General features: G+C 43.6%; 1 protein-coding gene across 1 annotated transcript; it reads right to left on the reverse strand.

The window, feature by feature from the left end:
• Positions 1–20,421: 20,421 nt before the first annotated feature.
• Positions 20,422–23,238, reverse strand: LOC139196526 (G-type lectin S-receptor-like serine/threonine-protein kinase CES101). Its single transcript, XM_070822640.1, has 4 exons — positions 22,080–23,238; positions 21,767–21,972; positions 21,432–21,642; positions 20,422–21,306 (listed from the first exon to the last, which is right to left on the reverse strand). Exon 1 carries the CDS (start codon positions 23,223–23,225, stop codon positions 22,281–22,283), a length of 945 nt encoding a protein of 314 aa, XP_070678741.1. The 5' UTR covers positions 23,226–23,238; the 3' UTR covers positions 20,422–21,306; positions 21,432–21,642; positions 21,767–21,972; positions 22,080–22,280.
• Positions 23,239–24,569: the final 1,331 nt, after the last annotated feature.

Below are 24,569 nucleotides of genomic sequence, written 5' to 3' on the forward strand. Positions count from 1 at the left end.
AATTTATTTGGCTATTAAACATAAAATGAATGTTTTGGTGGTTTTTTGTATAATTGGCTAATAAAAAGGAAGAAATGGTGGGAAAAGGTAGAAAAAAGGTAATGGATTAGGTTTTTCAATGGGATAGCCGGCCCTCTTGTGTTTTTAGGTTTGAGTGGATGTTTCAAATTGACAATTAAGGGATTGATTAGGTAATTAATCCCTTAATTAGTCAATTATTATGATTTTATGAAATATGAAAGGAATAAGTATATTATTTAGCTAATTGATTAGCTAAATAATGAAATGGGAAATATATGAATAAATTAGGTTTTAAGTTGATACCTATTTTGGGCACTTTTGACTTGGTTGAAAAAATGATTCTCTACTGCTCGCGTGTAGGAAACCCGGTATGCCTCGAGGGTATTTTTGTCCTCTTTTGTCCAAAAGTCCACCTGTCGCCTAGTGAATATTTTTGGCTCCACAAATGCCCCCACACCTGTTGGGCTGCTCGCAAAAAAGGGCAGCAGGTGTAGAGATCTTCTTGCTTTAGGAAACTTAAGACTGCTTCCTATTTTGATGTTGATTCTCTCTTTAATAGGAAATTAGATCCTTCTAGGAAAGGGAAATAAATTTCTCTCAAAGCCTATTTAACTCCACCTTAAGTGGGTTATTAAATCAACTTTGGAAAGCAATTTATTCTACCCTACAAGAGAGAGATAGCTTAGAGGATATTTGTTCCCCCTCCTCTAGCAATCTTCTACATCTTGCCCGTGCAAAGGACCGTCTTTCGTTGCTTTCTTCGTCTTCTTCGTGCCGCACCGATGTAAGAAAAATTTAATTTTTCTTGCCTTATTCTTGGATAGTGCTATTGCGGGGCAGTCGTCGGGGTGGTGCGGCACATCGGCTGGCAGGGGCCAGGAGTTGGCTCGGCATGGGCCGAGGAGATGTTGTGGCAGGGACCACTGCTTGGGCAGCTTGGCTTGGCTTGAGCCAAAAGGCAGCTTGTGCAACTAGGGTCGCGGATTGTGGCGCTGGGGCGCAGTGCTAGGCGAGCCGCATGGCTCATGTCCTTTGGGCTCTTGGACCTGACTCGGGCCAGGCTGGTGATTGAGAGAAATAAAGAGATTGCGGGTCTCATGGGCTGCTGGAATGTTGGGCATGCAGGCCTCCTGCCTGTTGGAATGCTGGGTTGAGCTCCCCTACTGAGTACCATGAATGTAGTTGGCTGCTTAGTCCTCTTTGCCGAAAGAAAGGTGGGTTGCTCCAGAAAGAGGAGGTAAAGAGGATCAAGGCGGATGCATTGGCTCGTCTGATCGCTGTCGTGGAGCTTACTATGAATGAAGATGGAAAGAAGAGATCTTCCCCGCCTGCTCATGAGATGCCAGTTAAGAAAAAACTGAAGACTTCTTCTGCTGCTCATGAGGGTCCGCTTGCTACCGAGAGGTATGTGATTGACATGATTTTCCAATGGGAAGAAATGTAAGGCTGCTAGATCTGAGCATGTGGCGTCTTCCATGTTGAGAATGGCTAGTACAATTGTGGATAAGATTACTCAGCGTAAAGGTTTTATCATGCCCCCAGTGCCGAAGTCTGTACCAGGACGTTCTTTGGGAGCCAAGTCTGGTTCACCTTTGTAGAGACTTGCTATTATGAAGAGTGGTAAGGTGGACTCTGCTGCTAAAGTGGCGCCAAAGCCTGCTCCCTTTGCTGCTGAGATTGATTCGCCTCAGATTCAAGATCTTAAGCTTGCAATTTCTGAGCTTCGTTTCGCTACTTATGCTAAGAAGAGAGTGGATGAGCTTCTCTATTTCTCCGGAAGACTTGCTTGCTTTTACTTTTAAGGCTTCCATTGGTGAAGTAGTTGGAGAAGTTAGTGCCCAGACTGGGGCAGCCGGGGGTGAAGCGCCGGATGATGCCGCTGCTAAGAGCGTTACGGCTGTTGAAGGTGTGGCGACCGAGTAGTCGTGGAATGTCCAAGCTGCTGTAGTGTAGTATTTTAGGTAGCCTTTAGGATTTTCTTTGTTTTTCCTTGTAGCTTTTGTTCTGCTTGAACTCCTTCAACCTTTGCTAGTTGTTTATAAACATGTTTTCCTTCGTTTTTCTTCATCTTCACTTCTTTTGTTCATGCCCTAACCTTTAGACTTGATAGACCAGTGGCAGGCATGCTACTTTTTTATAAGCAGACAAACTCGCGTAGCCTATGCAGCCGTAGATGTTGGTGTAGAACTTTGCAAAGTTGTTAGCCATAGGGTTGGCAGCCGGATGCCTTACTTACAGAAGCAGAGCAAGTATCACATTACGCGTAACCACTAGGCTGTTAACTTTGACTTTCTTCAATTCCATAGGTTGCGTAGCAAGTATCACAACACTTTAGGACTTGGTGTAGGTTGTTCCGCGCTTGGCAGAGGTGAAGCTTATCGACTACGTAGCATGTCGGCAGTGGATAAAACTTCGTATATGCGCGCTAGCTTGTCTAACCTTTCACAAGAATGTGCGGTTGTATAAGTCTAGTGCGGCTTTACTGCTCGAAGGGCAAGCCGTAGGCAATCTTCCGGAATCCGTAGGTTACCTTAGTGCACTCGGTAGCAGCTTTAGGATTCCAGGGCAGCCGTCCATCGGATGTACTGCGTAATGTGCCCTCTCCGTCTCTAGGGCCCGGTTCCCCACGGATTAGGCCAAGAGACCCAAAATCCTTCAGTTAGCTAAACCTTGAAAAAGACCATTGCGGCTACTTCTAGGAATCCCGGCGCAAGCCATCGTGCATCTAGTTATACTAGGGCAGCCAGGCTCATCCACGTCTGGATATTCGGAGTGTAAAGTTTATCCTCCCGTCTTGGAGAGCTGACCCATATGGGTGTTGGAGAATTGGTTTACCCTCTCGCACTGGAGAGCATGGTTGGTCCCTCGGGGGGCGCAATTCCTGCGATAAGTCCCTAAGAAGGGTGCAGTCTTCTTTTGAAGTGCAAGAGTGATTAGTTGTTGTAAGCATGCAGCCAAGCCAAGTTGTGATTACTTCTAAATTCCTCATTGAAAAACGAGTGAAACGAACGAGAACTTTAGCTGTAAAGTAGGAACTGCATAACAACTGGATAGTCCTCAGCTTGTGAGGTGGTGCCCGTCGAGCTTATTGAGTCTTCGGGTTTTGATGTAGCGGGAGGTCACACATGGTACTTCTTCAGATTGTAGGCCATCCATTTTTTTTTCAATCTTTTTGCCGCTTCATGGTGGTGAGGGTGTAATTACTCTTGCCCCCTACTCTGCTGATCTTGTACGGACCTTCCTAGATGGGATCCATCTTTTTGGAGCCTTCTCTGCCGGCAGTGATGAAGGCTTTTCTGCGCCGTCGACATGCAAATGCCAGAAGTCTCCATCGGGTGGAGTAGGCGCAGCTAGAGTGTGCTCGGCTACTTCTGAGGCATCGTTGGGCCGCTCTGTTGCGTCACCTAGGCTCGGCGTGAAGGCGCAGTAGGGAGCTATGGAGATGGGGCCATGTCATACGCAACAGGAGATGCTCAACTGCGGGTATTGGGCCACTCTAGAGTTGAATCATTGAGCAAAGGTCGGCTAGGGCCGTGTGATGCGCAACAAGAAATGGTACTCAACTGCCGTTACATGTTGCTCCTATGTAGAATCCTTCAGGGTGACGAGGACAAAACTTGCTTTCAAGTGTATCTTTCCAGTGTTACGTTCGTCAGAAAACTTTACATCCGCCAGGGTCTACGCCTTTATCGTCGCGCGTCTGGATTGGGCAGAATAGTACGTCATTAAGATGATTGCATGCGTTTGAAAGTAAGATTTGTGTTTCTAGGTTGCAACAACTATCGCCAAAGTTAACTTTTGAATTTTTAATAACATCGATGAGAGCTTTTGAACTGTAGAATACAGGTAACTGTGGAATACAGGTAGTCGGGCCCCCATCTCTTCTCGCATGATGGTAGAGCTTATTGCTACTTTAGATAACGTCAAACATGTGAATAAGTCCTCCGCTGCTTCTAGGGAGGTGATGTCGGGTACTTCTTCAAGTTCTTGAATGTGCATTGGCGAGCCTCATCCCAAAGTGCATACTTCTCTGCCAAAGCAAAAGAGTCTGCCAGAGTTAGATCTTCTTTCATGATCAATTTTCCGAATAGCGGGTGGTCTGCTGGAAGTCCTTTTTGGAAGGCTGCTCTAGCTATCGAGTCGTTGCATCCGACTATTTTTGCCTTCTCTACTTTGAACCTCCTCACATAGTCGCGAAGCGACTCCTTTGGGTTCTTCTTGACGTTGAACAAATGATCAGACTTCTTTTTTATTGAGCGATAGGATGAATATTCTTTGGTGAAAACCAAAGAAAGTTCGTAGAAATCCCAGATGGATTGTGGCGGCAGGGTGTAGAACCAATCTTGCGCCTCGCCTTGTAGAGTAGTGGCGAATATCTTGCACATGAGCTCATCGTTGTTTCGATAAAGGATCATTGCGCTTCGGTAGCGCTTTAAGTGTCTCTCCGGGTCTTCATCCCCTTTGAAAGATGTGAAATGTGGCATGCTGAACTCTCGTGGAGGCTCTGCCTGCTCGATCTCGTCCGTGAAGGGTGACCTGCTTATGTTGGTCATGTTCCGTCGTAGTGCCTCGTTGGTGACCTCGTTGCGTTGGAAATCATGCAATCGCTTGGTCAAGAGTCTCTCTACTTCTTCCTGAATTTGCCTTTGTTGGGGTAGTGCAGCTCTCGGCTGCCCCCAGCCATGACTTGCTGGTCTAGGCTGCTCTTCCATGTGTTTGGCTCGTCTATGCCGCAGATGCAGTGCATATGGTGCATTCCTAGCAGGCGAGCGAGTTCTTCGCAGGCTGCTGGTTAAACTTGAGCTGGATTGAGTGACTGCTTCTCTCCGTCCGTCGTGCTGCCTACTCTGATGTGAGGTGGATGATGCTCCTTGTGGGCTTAGCCGCGAATGAACATTTTGTCTGGAAGGTTGCTCATGTTGACTATCGGAGTGTGACCCCAACCGTGAATGTATGCTCATCCGTGGGCCTAGTCGAGAGTACACGCTCCTCCGCGCGCTAAGACGAGAGTATACGCTATCTCGGGGGCCCAATCGGGAATGTACACTGCCTGAACGTTCAGCTCGTGGCTGGTCGAATGGCTGCTTGCTGGGATGCTGCTGGAAAGGTTCGTCTGCCATTGTCCTACTTCGGGATACCTCATCCGGGGCACGTTGGATCCCGATGCGTTGCAAAAGTTGATTCACCAAAGTTGTCTGTTGTGCAAGAGTGCTCGTCAACTCTATGACTTGTCGAGACAAGTGTTGTTCGCCATTTGGATTGGAAGAGCTTGGAAGGAATGCGCCTCCTTGAGCAGTGGAAGGGTGGTAGACTCCGGGCGCGAGATTTGAGTTGGGAAATGTCAAATCAGCGAAAAAATGTGGTGAGAATGCCCCCGGCTCAATGGTAGGTCCAGATGGTTGAGATAGTTTTGGGCCGACTTGGGCTGCTTGGAAAGCCACGGGAGCAGTGTGGGCCTTAAGAGTGGGCTGCTCGTCGGGAGTGGGCTGCTCGTTGGGAGCAGGCTGGGTCACGAGAGCAGGCTGCTTGGCAGGAGCAGGTTGCTTGGCGGGAGCAGGCTGGGCCACGGAAGCAGGCTGCTTGGCAGGAGCAGGTTGCTTGGCGGGAGCAGGCTGGGCCACGGAAGTAGGCTGCTTGGCAGGAGCAGGCTGGGCCACGGGAGTGGGCTGCTTGGCAGGAGCAGGCTGGGCCACGGGAGTGGGTTGCTCGACGGGAGCAGGCTGCTCAATGCGCGGTGCATGTGAATGCGAGGCTTGGGCTTGGGTCCACGTGAACTTGGATGGCACGGCTTGGATCGTGGTCTTGGTACCGTGAGCCTTGGATGGCACGGCTCGGGCCGTGGTGAAGGCTCCATGGACCTCGCCACGAGTGGCTACCGAAGTAGCCATCGTGGTGGTTCCCATGGTGGCCGTGGTGAAGGCATCATGGACCTGTAGCCACCACGGTGGTTCCCATGGTGGCCGTGGTGAAGGCATCATGTGGAAGCTCGTGGTGATGATGCCGCTCCCCTTATTGTCGCATTTTGCCTTACGGATCTCCGGGTCGTGGTGAAGGCTCCATGGACCTCGCCACGAGTGGCTACCGAAGTAGCCACCGCGGTGGTTCCCATGGTGGCCGTGGTGAAGGCACCATGGACCTCGCCGCGGGTAGCTACCGAAGTAGCCACCACGGTGGTTCCCATGGTGGAAGCTCGTGATGATGATGCCGCTCCCCTTATTGTCGCATTTAGCCTCACGGATCTCCGCAATCCCATTTCTTGAACATTAGAATTTTCACTTGTGGAATTTTCTAAATTTCTAGCCATTATATTTTGCTTATACGTTTTATCAAAGAACCTTTGCAAGTAAAAAATTCTAATAATAAGAACGTATGAAAAATATTCAAATGGACTAGAAAATAAAGAAAAAACCTTTTTTGTGCAAGAGTCTTCTACGAGTATGGATTTCAACTCTCAATGAAAGCACCAATTTGTGGATGCAAATTTCTTCCTCCTCGATCTTGGACGATTTTGCACCTACAAAACAATTAACACCTTAGGTTAAGACCAAGAGCCTCACGCGCCCACGATGAATGGGGGGGGCTTTGGCCGAAGAACCTCCGATGCCAAAGTTAGAATTTAGAGAGAAAGAGTGTTTAGAGAATTTTGGGATTTTTGCCAAAGTGTTGGAATTAGCTTTTTGGTGAGAATGGGAGTATATTTATAGGGATAGGAGGTGGCTAGGGTTTTTAGGTTTAATTAGCCAATTTATTTGGCTATTAAACATAAAATGAATGTTTTGGTGGTTTTTTGTATAATTGGCTAATAAAAAGGAAGAAATGGTGGGAAAAGGTAGAAAAAAGGTAATGGATTAGGTTTTTCAATGGGATAGCCAGCCCTCTTGTGTTTTTAGGTTTGAGTGGATGTTTCAAATTGACAATTAAGGGATTGATTAGGTAATTAATCCCTTAATTAGTCAATTATTATGATTTTATGAAATATGAAAGGAATAAGTATATTATTTAGCTAATTGATTAGCTAAATAATGAAATGGGAAATATATGAATAAATTAGGTTTTAAGTTTATACCTATTTTGGGCACTTTTGACTTGGTTGAAAAAATGATTCTCTACTGCTCGCGTGTAGGAAACCCGGTATGCCTCGAGGGTATTTTTGTCCTCTTTTGTCCAAAAGTCCACGTGTCGCCTAGTGAATATTTTTGGCTCCACAAATGCCCCCACACCTGTTGGGCTGCTCGCAAAAAAGGGCAGCAGGTGTAGAGATCTTCTTGCTTTAGGAAACTTAAGACTGCTTCCTATTTTGATGTTGATTCTCTCTTTAATAGGAAATTAGATCCTTCTAGGAAAGGGAAATAAATTTCTCTCAAAGCCTATTTAACTCCACCTTAAGTGAGTTATTAAATCAACTTTGGAGAGCAATTTATTCTACCCTACAAGAGAGAGATAGCTTAGGAGGTGGAGGCTCTTGATAGAAGATTGGCATTGGAGTCGTTTTCAAAGTTAGTTTCTTCATGAACATCCTAATGTCAGCTTCTAGAGTTTCCTGTAAAAGAACAGACAACATTCATAATAAGAAAATCCCTCTCTGCAATCGCAGAAATCCCTCGGGTTTAAGGAAGCAAATAGAAAACGAAATGCTTTCCTCCCATCTCTCTCTCTCTCTCACCTCTGTCCCATCTCCTGTCTGCAAATCGCAGAAAAGAAACCCTAAACAAATCCCTGAAATCCCTCGCCTAAATCCTCCCACATTTCTCTCGGACACCCCCCTCTTTCTCTCTGCAAACCCTAAACCAAATCTCCTAAATCCTATCTTTGACACCCCACATACAGCCAAGAAGCCAAGATATTAAAGCAATATCTACATAATACTTTGGAACAATGAAGTAAAATGGTACTTACTTGTTCCTTGTCCAAAACCGTTGGTGCCACCGCACTTTGTTATCAATTGTGGGTTGATCAAATCCTTCATGGCTTAGACTGCATGAAGAATTAGAAACTAAAAGATGAATATATGCCGTAAATCATCATATAAATGTAACTGCATTTAAAAAAAGAAGGGAATGGAAAAATTGAATTCTATTTCATCAGTATGTAACTGCATGAAAAGTTACTTTGAATGCAGACTCGATCAATTTCCCCAAAGTCATTGTTAACTGAAAATCAATACCAAACCCATAAATACCACATTGAATTTGGCAAAACCCAAAAACAAAATTGCAAAAATTTACTCATAATCACGGAAAAACATGAAACTTAAGCACCCATTTGGCCAAGTTAAAGGATAAAGGCACTCACATCATCGTATTACTCTTTGGGAAGATCTTCTATTATTGGTTCTTCCTTTTTCTTGCTCTTCCTCAGAACTGCCATAAAAACCCCAGAGAAGCACACGAATTCAGAAAAGAAAATGTCCAAAACTGCCATAAAAAAAATCCAGAAAGCATACAAATTTATCAGAAAGAAAAGTTCAAATTACAAAAACCAAATGATGTGAGTGAGTAGTGAGAGGTTGTGTTAGGCACCTGAAACACGTTTTGGTTTCAATTGAAAAGGCCAGAGCCATGCATGCGAGGAAGATGACGACAGGATTCCAGAGACAACATCCACATTCTTTTTTCATGGGTGAACTAACCACATCATATTATATACTAAAACGACATAAAAAATCATTCACAAACTCACAACAAAATAGAACAAAAAGATTCACAAAAGATTTGGGAGTTGGGACGCTAACAAAAACATTTATTTTCTAAACAAATACACAACCGCTAATCTGGGTTTGGTCAGTTTGACTAAAACGGTGCGCTATTTTGCATCTAAATATAGTATATCGCTTAAATAAAATTAAAAAAATATACACATCCAATGCTTTTAGTCTAAAGCTAGAATTAGGAATAACTGAGTAAGTTAATGAAGGCAAAGCAGAGGGTAGGAAGCAGAACATACCAAGAGACCACTAGGCCATCGGGGCCGGTCTGCCGATAAATGCCGTGTACTGGTCGACAACGCCCAACGGAGTCGGCGCAGCAAAGAAGTAAAAGTCGAAACCACCCCCAATGACCTTGTAGGTGAGAGAATTCCCTCTGTAGAACACATCCATGCCATTGTTGTTGAGCAGCAGAACGGAGTGCGCGTAAGCCTCGTTGCCCACATTCCAGAGATCCATGTAAACTGGGTGGGACCCATACAAATCAGTGTTGAGATTGATCGCCGAGACGTCAGTGGTGAAGAGGATGTATGGATCGTTCGGGTAGAGCTTGATCCCGTGCGGCTGAGAGTTCTCTCCGAGGCCGTACAGGGAGGAGTCTTTCGGCAGTCGGGTGGATATCTCGAGGTACTGGTCCTTAAACACCAGTACTAGTCCAATAAAACGCTCTGCTTTATTGATTTTCAATTCATGTTCATTCGGGTCCCAAACAAGACTGAACGGCCCCGGAGCCGGGTTGTAGGTATCTACATATGATACAAGTGCCCAGATGTGGCCATCACTGCGGTTGACACCTAACTTCATACCCGGTAAAAATGTGTCTCCAGGATAATCACTTCGGCAGATCGAGGGTGATTTGAGATGTTTTCCAGCTAAATTGGACTTCGACCCAAGTATGAAAGTTGTTTCTCTTATCGAGATCTTCATTCATGTAAAATTTGGGAATTTTAGAATTGTTGAATTCTTCGGCGAGTCAGGCCTGCCGACCACCTCGTGCTTCGGCGCATGGCCCTTTGGCCGCCGTCCTGTGGCGGCTCGTGCGGCGATGTATGCAGGAAAACCTGAGGTTCCTCCTTAGGTTTTTCGACGTACCAAACCCGAATCCGCCGTCCTTTTTCCAAAATTCTAACATTTTCATAGAGTTTTATTAAACGACCTTTAATTGTGTTTAGGTGCATTGGTGGAATTGACCTCATGCTTGTTGGTTCGAGCAGCTTTCGGGCAATGGAAAACTTGTGAGTGGACCCCTTCTAAACTTATATATTGTTATAAAATATTAGCCTAGCATGCATTCCATATTTCATGATTTGAATATGATTTATAATATGCTTTATGGACTTTTATAATTATGGTTTACGAAATAGTTTGATTTATCGAAATTATGTTTTATTAGGTATTGAATTATTGGATTTGCATATATGGATTTCTATGGTTTTCGAATACGATTTATATTACGGTTTTACGAACATGAATTATTTTATGGATTTCATTAATACAATTTATCTTGGATTTATGAGATGAGACTTTGAGCTAGTGAGCTCCGGGTTTGATATGAGTTTTGAGATATGTTTTTGGTACTTATCTAGTGGGTTATCATACGGCACATCCGCACACCACGGGTATAGATGTGTATGGCCATAGGTCACAGATGATGAGGAGGAGTAAGAGATATATTATATACCCCCAGTTCACTGTCAAAAGCAGTGTCAGATAACTTCACTAGCCATGGCTAGTGTCGGTATGGATGTTATGCTATTTCATACAGCTTCACCTTCGGGTGATAGACAAGTTATTTAGCTTCACCTTCGGGTGATGGACAAGTACTACCTTCGGGCAACTATGATAGCCTTAGTTTCACTGACAAGATTTACAGATTTGCCTTCGGGCGACAACATTTTCATTATCAAATATTGGATTTTACATATCTACCTTCTAAATGGATTTTCATGGCATGCTAGGGTTTTTCATAAAATTTATATGTAGTATTATATATGTTTTCAAAACAAGGGGTTATTATGTTCATAAATAAAATGTTTTCCTATTATTAGTATTATTAATATAAACTTTGGTCCACTCACATTTTCAATTTTTGCGCCTCCTCAGGAGTTAGGATCGAGGCACATGATCCTGGCATCATGGCGTGTTGATATAGGTATCCTTGAATCTTCTCATTGTAGGTATCATTCCCTTATTCATATCTTTTTATAGTGATTCTTCCCTATTATTTCTAATTAGTTGTATGCTCTGAACACATTCCCTCCATGGACTCTGGAGGCATGTAACCACTGCACCAAATGGAAAAAGAAAAAATAGTAAGTATACTTATCTGCAAAAATGCGTGTTTAGCAATCAAAAGGGGAAGACCATGTCAATGTGATGCCGAAATACTTACCGTGTCCCGACAATCTTGCTAGTGTTTGCTTCCAATTCATTTTGGGTGCAAATCCTTGCCAGACCAAAATCTGAAATTTTTGGGTTCATGTTTTCATCAAGTAGTATGTGTTCGTGGCAGGAATTTCCGCCGGGGATGCTTTCCTGGCCAACGAGCACACAGCTCCCCTGGGAGGTCGGCGCCGGTTGAGGCTGCTGTCAGGCTTCTACTTCGCGGTCGGGCTTTCTCGGGCAAGACTTGTCGGGCAAGTCTCGTCGGGCAAGACTCTTCGGGTAAGGCTCTTCGGGCAAGGCTGAAAGAGAAGGACAACATTAACTTTGAGAGGTGCCTTTGTGGGGCCTTAGGTGTAGGCCTTGAGGCTCACAATCAAGGTTAACATTTAAGTGCTCAGGCGTGCCACTGCCATCTTTAGCATGGCAGATGTAGAATGGTTGTCGTGCTTTAGTTGTATATATGTATGTATCCAAGAAACCGTGTTAGTTATAACAAGTGCCTTTGTGGGGCCTTAGGTTTAGGCCTTGAGGCTTCCCATAAATAACTAAACCAGTGCTCGAACACATCATATTTATTCTTGCGATTGTAGGAGTTTTCTAACTATTATACTTCTGATTACCCGAATCCAAGAAGTAGAATGAACCCAAATAGGTGCCTTTGTGGGGCCTTAGGTGTAGGCCTTGAGGCTTCCCATCAGAGTTCATTCTTATACTTAGACTCTTTAGATCGCAGAACGGAATGAATCCAAATGGATGCCTTTGTGGGGCCTTAGGTGTAGGCCTTGAGGCTTTCCATCAGAATCCATTCCATGCTCAAGCGTTCTATGGAAATCATGATATAATAGAAACAAAACCAAGAGGTAGGTCGATTACTTGCGCCCCAAGTAACTTCGGACTTCTCGTTTATCAAGGATTGTCGTGGATGGGTTGAGTCCACATAAAGTTCTTTTTTATGCCTTGAGGCCAAGGACTTTTAAACTAATCATTTTTTACATGCCCGAAGGCTTAGGACTTGGATCTGATTTAAATACTGAAGATATATTCAAATCGGATCCAAGTACTGAGAAAACTTTGTCATCGTGATTTTGCTAGAAACAACTTGCATATAACTGGAAGTATACAACATATTGCTAGATTTTAAAGAAAGACAAGACAAAGACAGAGCAAAGCAGGTCGGGCAAGATTAAACCTTATCAATTAAGGCTGATCGTCTTGCAGGTCCCTATCTTTGTAGTTTTGTCAAAGGTCTGAAAGCTTAGAGGGGGAGAGGGGGAAAGGAGAATATAAAAGGTGAATCAATACTACAACAAGTTCGAACAAGGTAGCAGAGCTATTACAGAGGTTGGGAGAAAAGATTATCCCGCGGGGGATGAAGGCTTGTCCCGAATGGGATGAAGGCTTGGGCTGACTACAGCTTCGTTTTGAAAGGCAAATCTGGCTTTTTTAGCAGAGTTTGTGCTTTTGTTTGTTTGATTGAGTGTCTTTATTCCTGTCTTCTCTTCCTCCTTTTATAGACGACTCGGTTTGGCTCCTGTAGCGACAGCTTTGCCTGAATGCGGTCTGAGGGTGATGACTCATCAGCTTTATTACATGTAATGCCACCATAAAGTACTTTATGGGCTGTGCAGTCTGATCAGTCTACACCACTTGGTCCTTGGGTAGGTAGGCAAGTGGCCCTTATGAATTGTATCAAGTCAGAAAAAGCCCTTTCCTGTTTTCCTAAGTTTCGGCCGGGCCTTGATCTTCTATTCCTCCAGGCCTCCTTTTGGGCCGACTCCATCCTTGGGCCAAAAATCAAGTTTTAATCCAAACAGTGCCCCCTTCAATTAATGTGAAGGTTGGAATCCCAGGCGTCGACATTGATTGAATACCCGCATGCATGCATATCCGTCCTTGGGAATTTATGCTTCCGGTGCCCTTTGCTCTTCTCACGACCCTTGAACTGTCCTTTGGGCCCTATAAAATCTAGCTCGGGACTTCTCCTATCAAACTACCAAATCCCCTTTAGCTCTGGCCTTCAACTTCCATCCATCTTGAGCGTTCTTGTCTCCTCTTAGAAACTGAGAAATGGGTTCCTCAGGTTTTGAGTGGAGTTTCCTAAAACTCCCCTTTCGCGAGAAAATGAGGTTTCACCTGATGACTGCTATCTCCAACACCCTTGGTCAACCACCCCTCTATCTCCAACACCCTTGGTTAGGCGGCTTCCTCTTGATGGTTTGTCTTCCCGCAAGCTGCGGCGATAAGTCGGGCTTCACCATCACATATGGTGACAGCCCCGTCGGAGGATCCTCTACCAAGCGCATGTTGGCCGCACAACCCGATCACCCGATTGGGTTCCATCCCTGAAGACATCGGGAAACCAGCTGAAGACACCACCATATTCAGAGAGAATCAAATGTAATACATAGGATTGAAATTCTGTAAATTTCATCAATTTGTCGACATGAAATAAATACTATTTTAGCAATTTCTGTCTTTCTGCCTTCTTTGAATGTTTGATGAACAAAAACACTGCATATGAGACTCCCGAAGCCTGTTTCACTCTGCCCCCTCTTCAATGTAACAATCCCTAACATCCCATAATGTAGGACAATATTTTTTTAAGAATCTAACATTAATGGGATGTTTCTGCCCATTTCCTTCGAGGTCCGCTAGGTAGTATCCTCCTTTATTCAAAACTCGACTAATAATGAAAGGACCTTCCCATGTCGGGCTCCACTTTCCAAAACCCCGAAGCTGAGCTCCCAGCGGGAGGACTGTTTTCCATACTACATCTCCCTCTTTGAAAGACTTTACCTTCACCTTCTTGTTATAAGCTCGGGCAACAGCTATCTTTCCTTCTTGATCTGGTTCAAGGCTTCAATTCGGGCTGCATCCAGGTCTTCAATACCTTGACACATGGCTTCGATATATTCTGCACTATGTAACCCAAATTGGTTTTGAATTCTTACGGAACTAACGTTGATCTCCATGGGGAGCACTGCATCTTGCCCGAACGTCAAGGCATAAGGAGTTGTGCCTGTTCCCGCTCTTTTGGAAGTCCTGTATGCCTACAACGTATTCCCCAGCATCTCGTCCCATTTTTCTGGACTATCTATCACCATTCTTTTAATAATGTTGACCAGGATCTTGTTGCTAGCTTCGGCCTGCCCATTTGACTGAAGGTAGTACGGACTGGATTGGATCATCTTTATCTTGTACTTGCTTGCAAACTCCTCGACTTCTTTTGAAATAAAAGATGGCCCATGGTCTGTTACTATAGTCTCGGGCACCCCATATCTGTGCAGGATCTTGGTCTCGATAAAATTCTTGACTACGGCGGAAGTTATGGATTTTACTGCTGATGCTTCCACCCACTTGGTGAAGTAATCCGTTGCTACAATTATAAAAGTATGCCCTTTACTAGAAGCTGGATAAATTTGCCTGATGAAGTCCATCGCCCATCCTCGGAACGGCCAAGGCTTGACCACTGGATTCAAAGGCACTGAAGGCACGTGTTGGAGAGGTCCATGCCTCTGACATTCTTCACAACCGCGGGCATAAGACTTGTAATCCTTTTCCATATCGGGCCAGAAATAACCGTACCTTCTGAGTAGCCATCTCATCTTTGTCCCTGCTTAATGTGCTCCACATATTCCCTCATGTACTTCGGCCATCACTCTCATGGATTCTTCTTGGCCTAAGCATTTTAGTAGTAATCCATCTGGGGTTTTTCTTAGCAGGTTCTTCGCCCATAAGACATATTTGGTTGCTTGCTGCCTATTCTTCTTACTTGTAGGTGAAGAGGGATCCTTCAAATGATGAATGATGGGTGCCCTCCAATCTTCCATCTTGGTTTCTAGAACCATTACATCCAAACTAAATCCCCTGTCTAAGATGGAAGGAAGGTTTCTTGTTTGGATCTCGACATCTATTCCATACTTTCTTTCCTGTATTGGCACTCCTGAGGCTAGTTGCGCCATTTCATTGGCTGCTAAGTTAGACCCCCTAGGAATATGATTAACTGATATCTCAGACTCACAGAAACTCAACAATTGTGTTGCTGCCATATAGTACCCCGCCATAGTGATATGTCTGCACTTGAACTTGCCATTTAGCTGGTTTATTACCAACTCTGAATCACCAAAGACTTCTACTTCTGCTGCCCCCAAATCCAACAGGATTTCTAGACCAATAATCAAGGCCTCATACTCTGCCCGATTATTAGTATTTTCTTGGTAATCGAGCAGGAATGAGTAATAATGATAAACCCCTTGAGGATTTATAATCACAATCCCAGCCCATGCAGCCTTCTGAGTGTGGGATCCATCGAAATACAACTTCCAATGAGTAATCCAGAGGCCCGTTACTCTTCTTATCTCTTGCTGGATCCAATCTTCTTTGCCCGAAACATCACTTCTTGGTGGGATCCAAACGCTAGTAACCTCCAAACTTCCCGGGATATTGATTACCTCACTTTGAGGTTCCTGATGTTCGGTCAGCAAGTCAGCAATTGCCTGGCCTTTGACTGCCCTTTGGGGTACATATTGAAAACTGAATTTTGATAGTGCTAGAATCCACTTCCCAATTCTTCCTGCTAGCATAGGCTTTGACAACATATACTTTATCACATCTATTTTGGCGATGATGTGCACGTGACAAGGTAACATATAATGCCTTAGCTTGTTGGCAGTAAAATATAGAGCCAAACACAATCTCTCCACCGGAAAATATCTTGTTTCTACCTCGGTCAAAATTCTGCTGAGGTAGTATACGGCCTGCTCATTTCCACCTTCATTATTTTGGGCTAGCAAACTCCCAATTGATTTTTCCGAAGCAGAAATATACAGCTTCAATGGCTTTCCCCTTTGAGGTGGTACCAACACTGGTGGAGAAGTTAGGTAGGCCTTGATGCTGTCAAATGCCTGCTGGTGGGTCGGCCCCCACTCGAAATTCTCTTTATCTTTCAATCTTAGTAGAGGAGTTAGCGGTTGGATTTTGCCCGCTAAATTGGCAATGAATCTCCTCAAGAAGTTGATTTTGCCTAGTAGCCTTTGAAGCTGTACTTTGTTGGTGGGTGGAGGTGACTCCAATATTGCCCGAGACTTGTTCTTGTCCACTTCCACACCTCTCTGATGCACCAAGAATCCCAAGAAGTGGCCCGCTCTTACTCCAAATACGCACTTCTTTGGATTCATCTTCAATTTGTGGATCCGCATCCTTATCAATGCTTGCCTGAGATCTACTAGATGCTGCTCTTCTGTTTTAGATTTCACCACGATGTCGTCGATATATACCTCTATGCTCTGGCCAATTAGATCATGAAAAATGGCATTCATTGCCCTTTGATATGTTGCGCCAGCATTCTTGAGCCCGAAGGGCATGACCAGATACTCATATGCCCTCACATGACCAGGACACCTAAAAGCTGTTTTATGAATATCATCTGGAGCCATCTTTATCTAATTATATCTGGCATTTCCATCCATAAAAGATAAAACTTTATGCTTTGCTACTGCATCTATGGATAAATTAGCCATGGGCATGGGATATTCATCTTTTGGCGTAGCACTATTAATGTTTCTATAGTCAACACAACATCGTACTGCTTTTGTTATAGCTTTTAAAACGGGTACAATGTTGGCTAGCCATTCCACGTATTTGGCCGGTCTGATAAAGCCAGCTTTTACCAGCCTTTCGATCTCTTCTTTGACCTTTTCTTCTATCTCCTTCGACATCCTCCGTGGTGCTTGCTTAACAGGCTTATATCCTTCCTTGATGGGCATTCTATGTTCCACCAAGGCTGGATCTAACCCTGGCATCTCGGCATAATGCCAAGCAAAACAATCTTTGAATTCTTGCAAAAGACAAATGATCATTGCCCGATCAACAATTCCCAATAAACCACTGATTTGTATTGGTCTTGGATCCTCCTCCGTGCCTAGATCAATAACTTCCAAAGGATCCTGAACTTCTGGTGATGGCTTATCAGGTTCTGCACATAAAAATTCGACCAACTCTGGCTCTCGGGCAAGTTGTCTGGCTCGTCTAGATCATATATGCATTCAGCCATTTGAATGGCCCTATCCAATTCCTCTTTGCAAGATTCCTCTCAATTTCCATGCTGGCTGGTTGAAGCTTCTTCCTGCCATTCTTGCTATTCCTGCTCCCTTTCTTGTCTTCTTCCCTTCCCATATACCAGCAGTCTTTTAATCAGGGATCTAACTGCCATGACCTGATCTTTCTTCTTTTGTTCAGTCATTGATGGTGTAGGGAATTTGGTATGAGACAAGGTTTATCCCACTCCTCCTTAGTAAGGAGCATTCCTTGTTCCAAAAGCTTTTGGGCCGTCACCTTGGTAGGGCGGCCGTTCTTATCAGCTCCTGAACATTTCAAGATTCCTACGTTGGGATTGTAGAAACTTGCTTCCGCAACATTGGCTGAGGGGAGGAACGGCCGTGATTCGGCCTCTACTATTTCCCAAAAGCTTGGTCCTTCAGTACCTGCCTCATGATATACAGCTACTTGTTGATGAAGAGTGGAATGTATGGCTAAACTTTGGTGGATCCAATCTCTTCCGAGTAAGGCTCCGTAAGTGGAGGTGCAGTCCACCACAAAGAATGCCAGCATTATCTTTTTGGATCCCAAGTCCACCTCCAAAGGTAATATCCCATGAGTCTTAGTGATAGCACCTGAGAAGCTAGAGACCGTAAGGTCCGTGGGAATAAGATCTTCCGTACCTCTCCCAATCTTTCTCATCTGCTTGGCCGGTAACACGTTAACAGCTGCTCCTCCATCAATTAAAATTCTTTTGAAGGGTACACCTTCCAAGTGAGCTGAAACATATATAGGCTTCAGATGGTTGGCCAACGAAATACTCGGGCGGCTGAACACCATCTCGTCTGTGTAAATCCTTAGAAGACCACCCTTGGATACTTCTGAGGGTTCAGCCTTGCCCGAGACTTGTTCTTCAGCTATCTCCACATTGACTTGTGCCATCATTGGCTCCGTTGTTAAGTAATCACCCTCCATAGTAGCAGGCTGATCAGGTCTGGCACCAAACGTGGCGGATAATACATACGCCATGTTGATGTGGAAATTACTGGGCTCGAGTACATCCTCCTTCTTGCTCCCAATTTGGTCCATGAATTCATCTAACCAGGCCATCGCATCGGCTGGAAGTAGTGGTTCTGGTATCCCTTCCTGTTGTGGTTGATCCATGCCCTCGTACAGTGTTTGTTTTGGAACTTCACCAAAGGGATCCACGAATGGCAGAGAAAGTGGTCTTCTTTCAGATGCAACAGTTCCCATGTGAATAGGCTCCGGCTTCCACCCAGGAGTTGATACCATGATCAGATCTTCTTGAGCTCTTCTCAATATCCTATACTTCCCAGGATGTTGGCTCTGCGGCACATGATCCCCCACACCCTCTGCTTTGCTATTGGCTTTCTCTACCTCCTTTTTACTTCGCCAACGGAGCTGGCTACTACCTCCAGATGTTGCTCTTTCCAACTTTTGATTTTTTGAGGCTTCAGAGGTAGTGGGGGTCTTCAAAGAATTCATGTAGGCTTTGTGCTGCCTTTGAACCCTCCTGACCATTGAGGCTCCCATCGGTTTGGTGGGTTGTCCATCCTTTCCGACTATATACCATTTTCGCCCAAGATGTGCAGGATTCCCTTTTCTGCCGGGATTAGCTATCCCATCAGTTCTCTTGACTTCCCCCCCCATCTGGCCATTCTGAAGATGATCTGCACCTCTCTGGATTTTAGCCTCCATTTTTTCTGCCTCGTCAGAAGCTTCATGGTTTCGAAACACTTCTGACAAAGCCTTGGGTTGGGAATCACCTCCTAAGCGTTGAAAAACACTTCGGGAAGTATCCTTCTTTGTTGCCTGCTTAATCTTTTCGCGGGCTTCTCTTCTTGTATCTTCTTCTTTCCTCCTGATTAACTCGTGATCAATGAGGACTCCAGCCGAGGGAATCTCGAGCTCACATTCACACTGGCATTTACTACACATAACCATCCCCTTGATTATGGCAGCCTTTGGATACTCAGGCAGTTTGATTATTCTCTCTGTAGGTTTTTCGGCCAGTCTTTCTTCTTCTTCCCTTGTAATCTTCCCTTTTCCTTTCTCCGCCCATGTCATATTGAGCATATTTATAGGGGCCTCTAAGAAGGGAAATGCAGGGTTGATTACGACCATCTCGTCTGGCTGGCTGTTTTTACGTCTTTTTCCTTTGGGAGGAACCACATCTATATCACTTCTAGAGCCTGTGGAGGCTTTCTCCAATCGTTGCAGCATTTGAAACAACGTGGTCTATAAGTCTTCTGGCATATCTGTTTCTCTATCTTCTGATTAGAGATCCCACCGGGAGTGCCAAAACTATGTTCGTGGCAGGAATTTCCGTCGGGGATGCTTTCCTGGCCAACGAGCACACAGCTCCCCTGGGAGGTCGGCACCGGTTGAGCCTGCTGTCGGGCTTCTACTTCGCGGTCGGGCTTTGTCGGGCAAGACTTGTCGGGCAAGTCTCGTCGGGCAAGACTCTTCAGGCAAGGCTCTTCGGGCAAGGCTGAAAGAGAAGGACAGCATTAACTTTGAGAGGTGCCTTTGTGGGGCCTTAGGTGTAGGCTTTGAGGCTCACAATCAAGGTTAACATTTAAGTGCTCAGGCGTGCCACTGCCATCTTTAGCATGGCAGATGTAGAATGGTTGTCGTGCTTTAGTTGTATATATGTATGTATCCAAGAAACCGTGTTAGTTATAACAGGTGCCTTTGTGGGGCCTTAGGTTTAGGCCTTGAGGCTTCCCATAAATAACTAAACCAGTGCTCGAACACATCATATTTATTCTTGCGATTGTAGGAGTTTTCTAACTATTATACTTCTGATTACCCGAATCCAAGAAGTAGAATGAACCCAAATAGGTGCCTTTGTGGGGCCTTAGGTGTAGGCCTTGAGGCTTCCCATCAGAGTTCATTCTTATACTTAGACTCTTTAGATCGCAGAACGGAATGAATCCAAATGGATGCCTTTGTGGGGCCTTAGGTGTAGGCCTTGAGGCTTTCCATCAGAATCCATTTCATGCTCAAGCGTTCTATGGAAATCATGATATAATAGAAACAAAACCAAGAGGTAGGTCGATTACTTGCGCCCCAAGTAACTTCGGACTTCTCGTTTATCAAGGATTGTCGTGGATGGGTTGAGTCCACATAAAGTTCTTTTTTATGCCTTGAGGCCAAGGACTTTTAAACTAATCAGATTTACATGCCCGAGGGCTTAGGACTTGGATCTGATTTAAACACTGAAGATATATTCAAATCGGATCCAAGTACTGAGAAAGCTTTGTCATCGTGATTTTGCTAGAAACAACTTGCATATAACTGGAAGTATACAACATATTGCTAGATTTTAAAGAAAGACAAGACAAAGACAGAGCAAAGCAGGTCGGGCAAGATTAAACCTTATCAATTAAGGCTGATCGTCTTGCAGGTCCCTATCTTTGTAGTTTTGTCAAAGGTCTGAAAGCTTAGAGGGGGAGAGGGGGAAAGGAGAATACAAAAGGTGAATCGATACTACAACAAGTTCGAACAAGGTAGCAGAGCTATTACAGAGGTTGGGAGAAAAGATTATCCCGCGAGGGATGAAGGCTTGTTCCGAATGGGATGAAGGCTTGGGCTGACTACAGCTTCGTTTTGAAAGGCAAATCTGGCTTTTTGAGCAGAGTTTGTGCTTTTGTTTGTTTGATTGAGTGTCTTTATTCCTGTCTTCTCTTCCTCCTTTTATAGACGACTCGGTTTGGCTCCTGTAGCGACAGCTTTGCCCGAATGCGGTCTGAGGGTGATGACTCATCAGCTTTATTACATGTAATGCCACCATAAAGTACTTTATGGGCTGTGCAGTCTGATCAGTCTACACCACTTGGTCCTTGGGTAGGTAGGCAAGTGGCCCTTATGAATTGTATCAAGTCAGAAAATGCCCTTTCCTGCTTTCCTAAGTTTCAGCCGGGCCTTGATCTTCTATTCCTCCAGGCCTCCTTTTGGGTCGACTCCATCCTTGGGCCAAAAATCAAGTTTTAATCCAAACAGTATGTTACTAGCTTTTAAATCTCTATGAATTACTTTCTTTCTTGAGTATTTGTGCAGGTAAAGCAACCCTTAAGCAATTCCTTCGAGAATGCTAAAACGCTTCTTCCAATCTAGTAGTAGACCTCTGATTGGATCTGTCCAATATGTAGAGTTAAGTAGGACTAATATTAATTAATAGTAGTAATCTATGAACTTTGACAGTAAAATAAAAGACAGATATCAAATTTAACAAATGAAATCAAGTATCTTGGTTCCTCACCAAATAAAAAGTGGTCCAAACTTTTGTTCTGCAGATACTCATATATCAACATCATCTCTTCGCCATGAATGCAAAATCCGAAAAGCTGAACCAGGTTTGTATGTTGGAGTTCATATATAAGTATCAGTTCATTCTTGAATTCTGATGTTCCTTGCCCTGAACATTTCGAAAGCCTCTTCACAGCTATTTCTTGTCCCATCGCCAATTTCCCCTGAATTGATAATCCATATCATGTTTTTGCTGTCATCTTTAGGCAAATGAAGCTAATTCCTTTTTTTTTTTTTCCTACAGCATTTGAATTAGAAACAGAAATTTTTGTTTTTTTTAAATGTTACCTTATAAACCGGTCCAAACCCTCCTTCTCCTAGCTTGTTTTCTTCAGCAAAGTTGCTTGTGGCAGCCAAGATGGATGAATAGCTAAAAACGCTTAAATCATGATGTCCTATATTTCCATCATTTCGGAGACCATTAACATCATCAGTAGGTCAATTAGATTTCATGAAGATAAGCATTTCGTTCTCAATCTCTGTCCGGTTCTCACCTTTACAGATCAATTATCAGAAATTAAAGTTTCAATGGAGACAACAATAGTCAAAGATGTGAATAATAATCCTGTCTTACTGGTGCACATGATTTAAAGAAATATACCAGCTGATGGAAGGGCTGATCTTCTTCGTCGGAGTAGATAGTACGCGGTGCAAAGCACTAGAGCAGCAGCTATAGAAGTGCCAATCCAAACCCATTTATCTGCTGCATCATAAACAATTAGCTACCAACATATGCAATCAGTGTAACACACACGCACATGTATGCATGTATGCATTAATTGTCTTCAATTTTTGGATGAATCTATATCAGGTGGTATGAAATTGGACTTGTATGATTACCAATTTTTGTGCCAGAGGATTTCGTTGATTGGAACCTTCGGACGCACCCTCCATCGGTGTCATAGCCATCACAGTTCTGTGCTTGTACAATATTCATCTGTCCTTCATATTCCTGAAGTATCCCACTGCTGTATAGCACCCATTCTGGTTGAAGACTCTGATCACCTACAGCAGTGTAAGTGAGGTAGCCATAATTTTCGTTAGATACAATGCTAAAATTGTACCTCTGCTTGGACACATTAGGCAAAATAAATTCAAATGTTCCATCTGATCTCAAGACTCCACTAGTCCAATAAACCACCCCGCTTTTATTGATTTTTAGTTCATGTTCATTCGGGTCCCAAACAAGACTGAAAGGCCCCAGAGCCGGGTTGTAGGTATCTACATATGATACAAGTGACCAGATGTGGCCATCACTATGGTTGACACCTAACTTCATACCCGGTAAAAATGTGTCTCCTGGATAATCAAAACTTTGCCAAAAAACCCTCGATCCATTCATTTCTTGTAATTCAAGATTGCCGGAATCCAAAAGGGTAGCCACAACACCGCTACTAGTACTATTACTAGTTTGTGGAGCAGAGCAAATGACAATTGGGTCTTCACCCGTTTGAGTAATCTTCAATGTGTAATTAGAATCCAAGGTAAGAAGTGGAGATGAAGATGATGAAATAGGTCTGTTTCTGTTGCCAATCCAAGCTTTGTTTGGGTTGTATTTATTGCGACGGATGGCTAAATATTTGAAGTTGGAATTCCGTTGATCAACGAAAGACAAGGTGAACTTTGCCGATGCAGATTCTAAGGAACTCGAGGAATCAAGAGTGTCCCCCGGTGCCAATGTGTCCCTTGCATCATGACAAGTCCACAAGCATGCAAAAATGATCAAGAAAATTGAGTTCTTCATCATCACACATGTAGCCATGAATGACCAAAAGACAATGAAAAACTTGGCTTCAAAAAAACACAATTAAGAGGTGTGTGAGTTTAGTAAACACTTTGGAACTACATAATTTTTTTTTACAATTACCGGAAGACTTCCCGTTTTCATTCAAAATTCAAAGAAAGACTTTTGACTTACTGATTTAATATTTCGGACGGCAATGATTTTCTATTAATTTTGGTTAGAATATAACTTGCATTTAGAACAATGACCTTCTCCTTTCTTTCTGCGCAAGTCACAATACCCACCTACTTGTGCCTCTCTACTTTCTCGTTGGTTTCTTTCTTCATCAGTACACGGGTTGATCTCTTCTTTGAAAGAGATGGAATTAACACATTTGTGGAAGAATGAAAAAACAATAATATCAGGTAGTCATAAATAAACCAGAGTACTGTACTTGACAGGTATATTTAGCCGGGTCACACCAAGCATGATTGATACCCCTAACGCGCACCAAGGTCCGAATTCGACAAGGCACCATCTACTGAAATAATTTCAATTAAGTTGTTAAACTTTTATTGTATTATTTCTTCGAGGTTTTGGCTACATGTAAGGGTGATATTCGAGAAACTACCTATTTAAACCATATTTTGTAGACCGATTGTTCTTGATTGGATTCTTTCTTTAAATCATTAAGAACATGATCTTCCTAATATTTTTTTGGATAAATTACATAAAACTACTTCAACTATGAGTCGAACCACAATCTCACACCTCATGTTTTAAACATTGCAATGTCATACCTTAACTTATTAATTCGCTGCAATGTCAAACCTTCATTAAATACTCTATCAATTTGACTTTTAAATGCTCATATAACAGACAGCGAGCCCACTAACTCATACAATTGGGTTGATAAATTAATTAAAAATTAAAAAATTAAGATTTTTTCTTGTAACAGAAAAATTAAAATAATTAAGAGGGTCCCACCACTAAACACCCATTCCCATCACCATCGTGCATTCTCACTTCCACACAAGACGCCACCCTCATCCAGAGCTGGCCTTGAGGGCGTGCAATAGGTGTCACCGCACAAGGCCCCCGATTCAGAAGGCCCCAAATTTTCATTACATGTATACTTATACATATAAATAGATTAGATGCAAAAGACAATCATATATGTGGTTCTAGCGCTAGCGGTTTAGCTCTTTTTCCTTATATACCTTGTGCTTCGAATCCCTGTGATATTGTTTTGCTATTATAAATTTTTGCAAATTTGTAAACTTAAAAAGGAGATAACAAAAACGCATCCAAAAGTTTTTGCCTTTGAAGGTAAGGAAAAACACCTAACCAATCAAACAACTTATTTTT

The sequence above is a fragment of the Malus domestica genome, chromosome 05 (genome assembly GCF_042453785.1).
Source record: "Malus domestica chromosome 05, GDT2T_hap1".
Classification (NCBI taxonomy): Eukaryota; Viridiplantae; Streptophyta; class Magnoliopsida; order Rosales; family Rosaceae; genus Malus; species Malus domestica.

What these genes read in the sequence shown, in the direction of transcription:
- LOC139196526 (XM_070822640.1), bottom strand. Translation starts at nt 23,225, where the DNA reads ATGATGAAGAACTCAATTTTCTTGATCATTTTTGCATGCTTGTGGACT.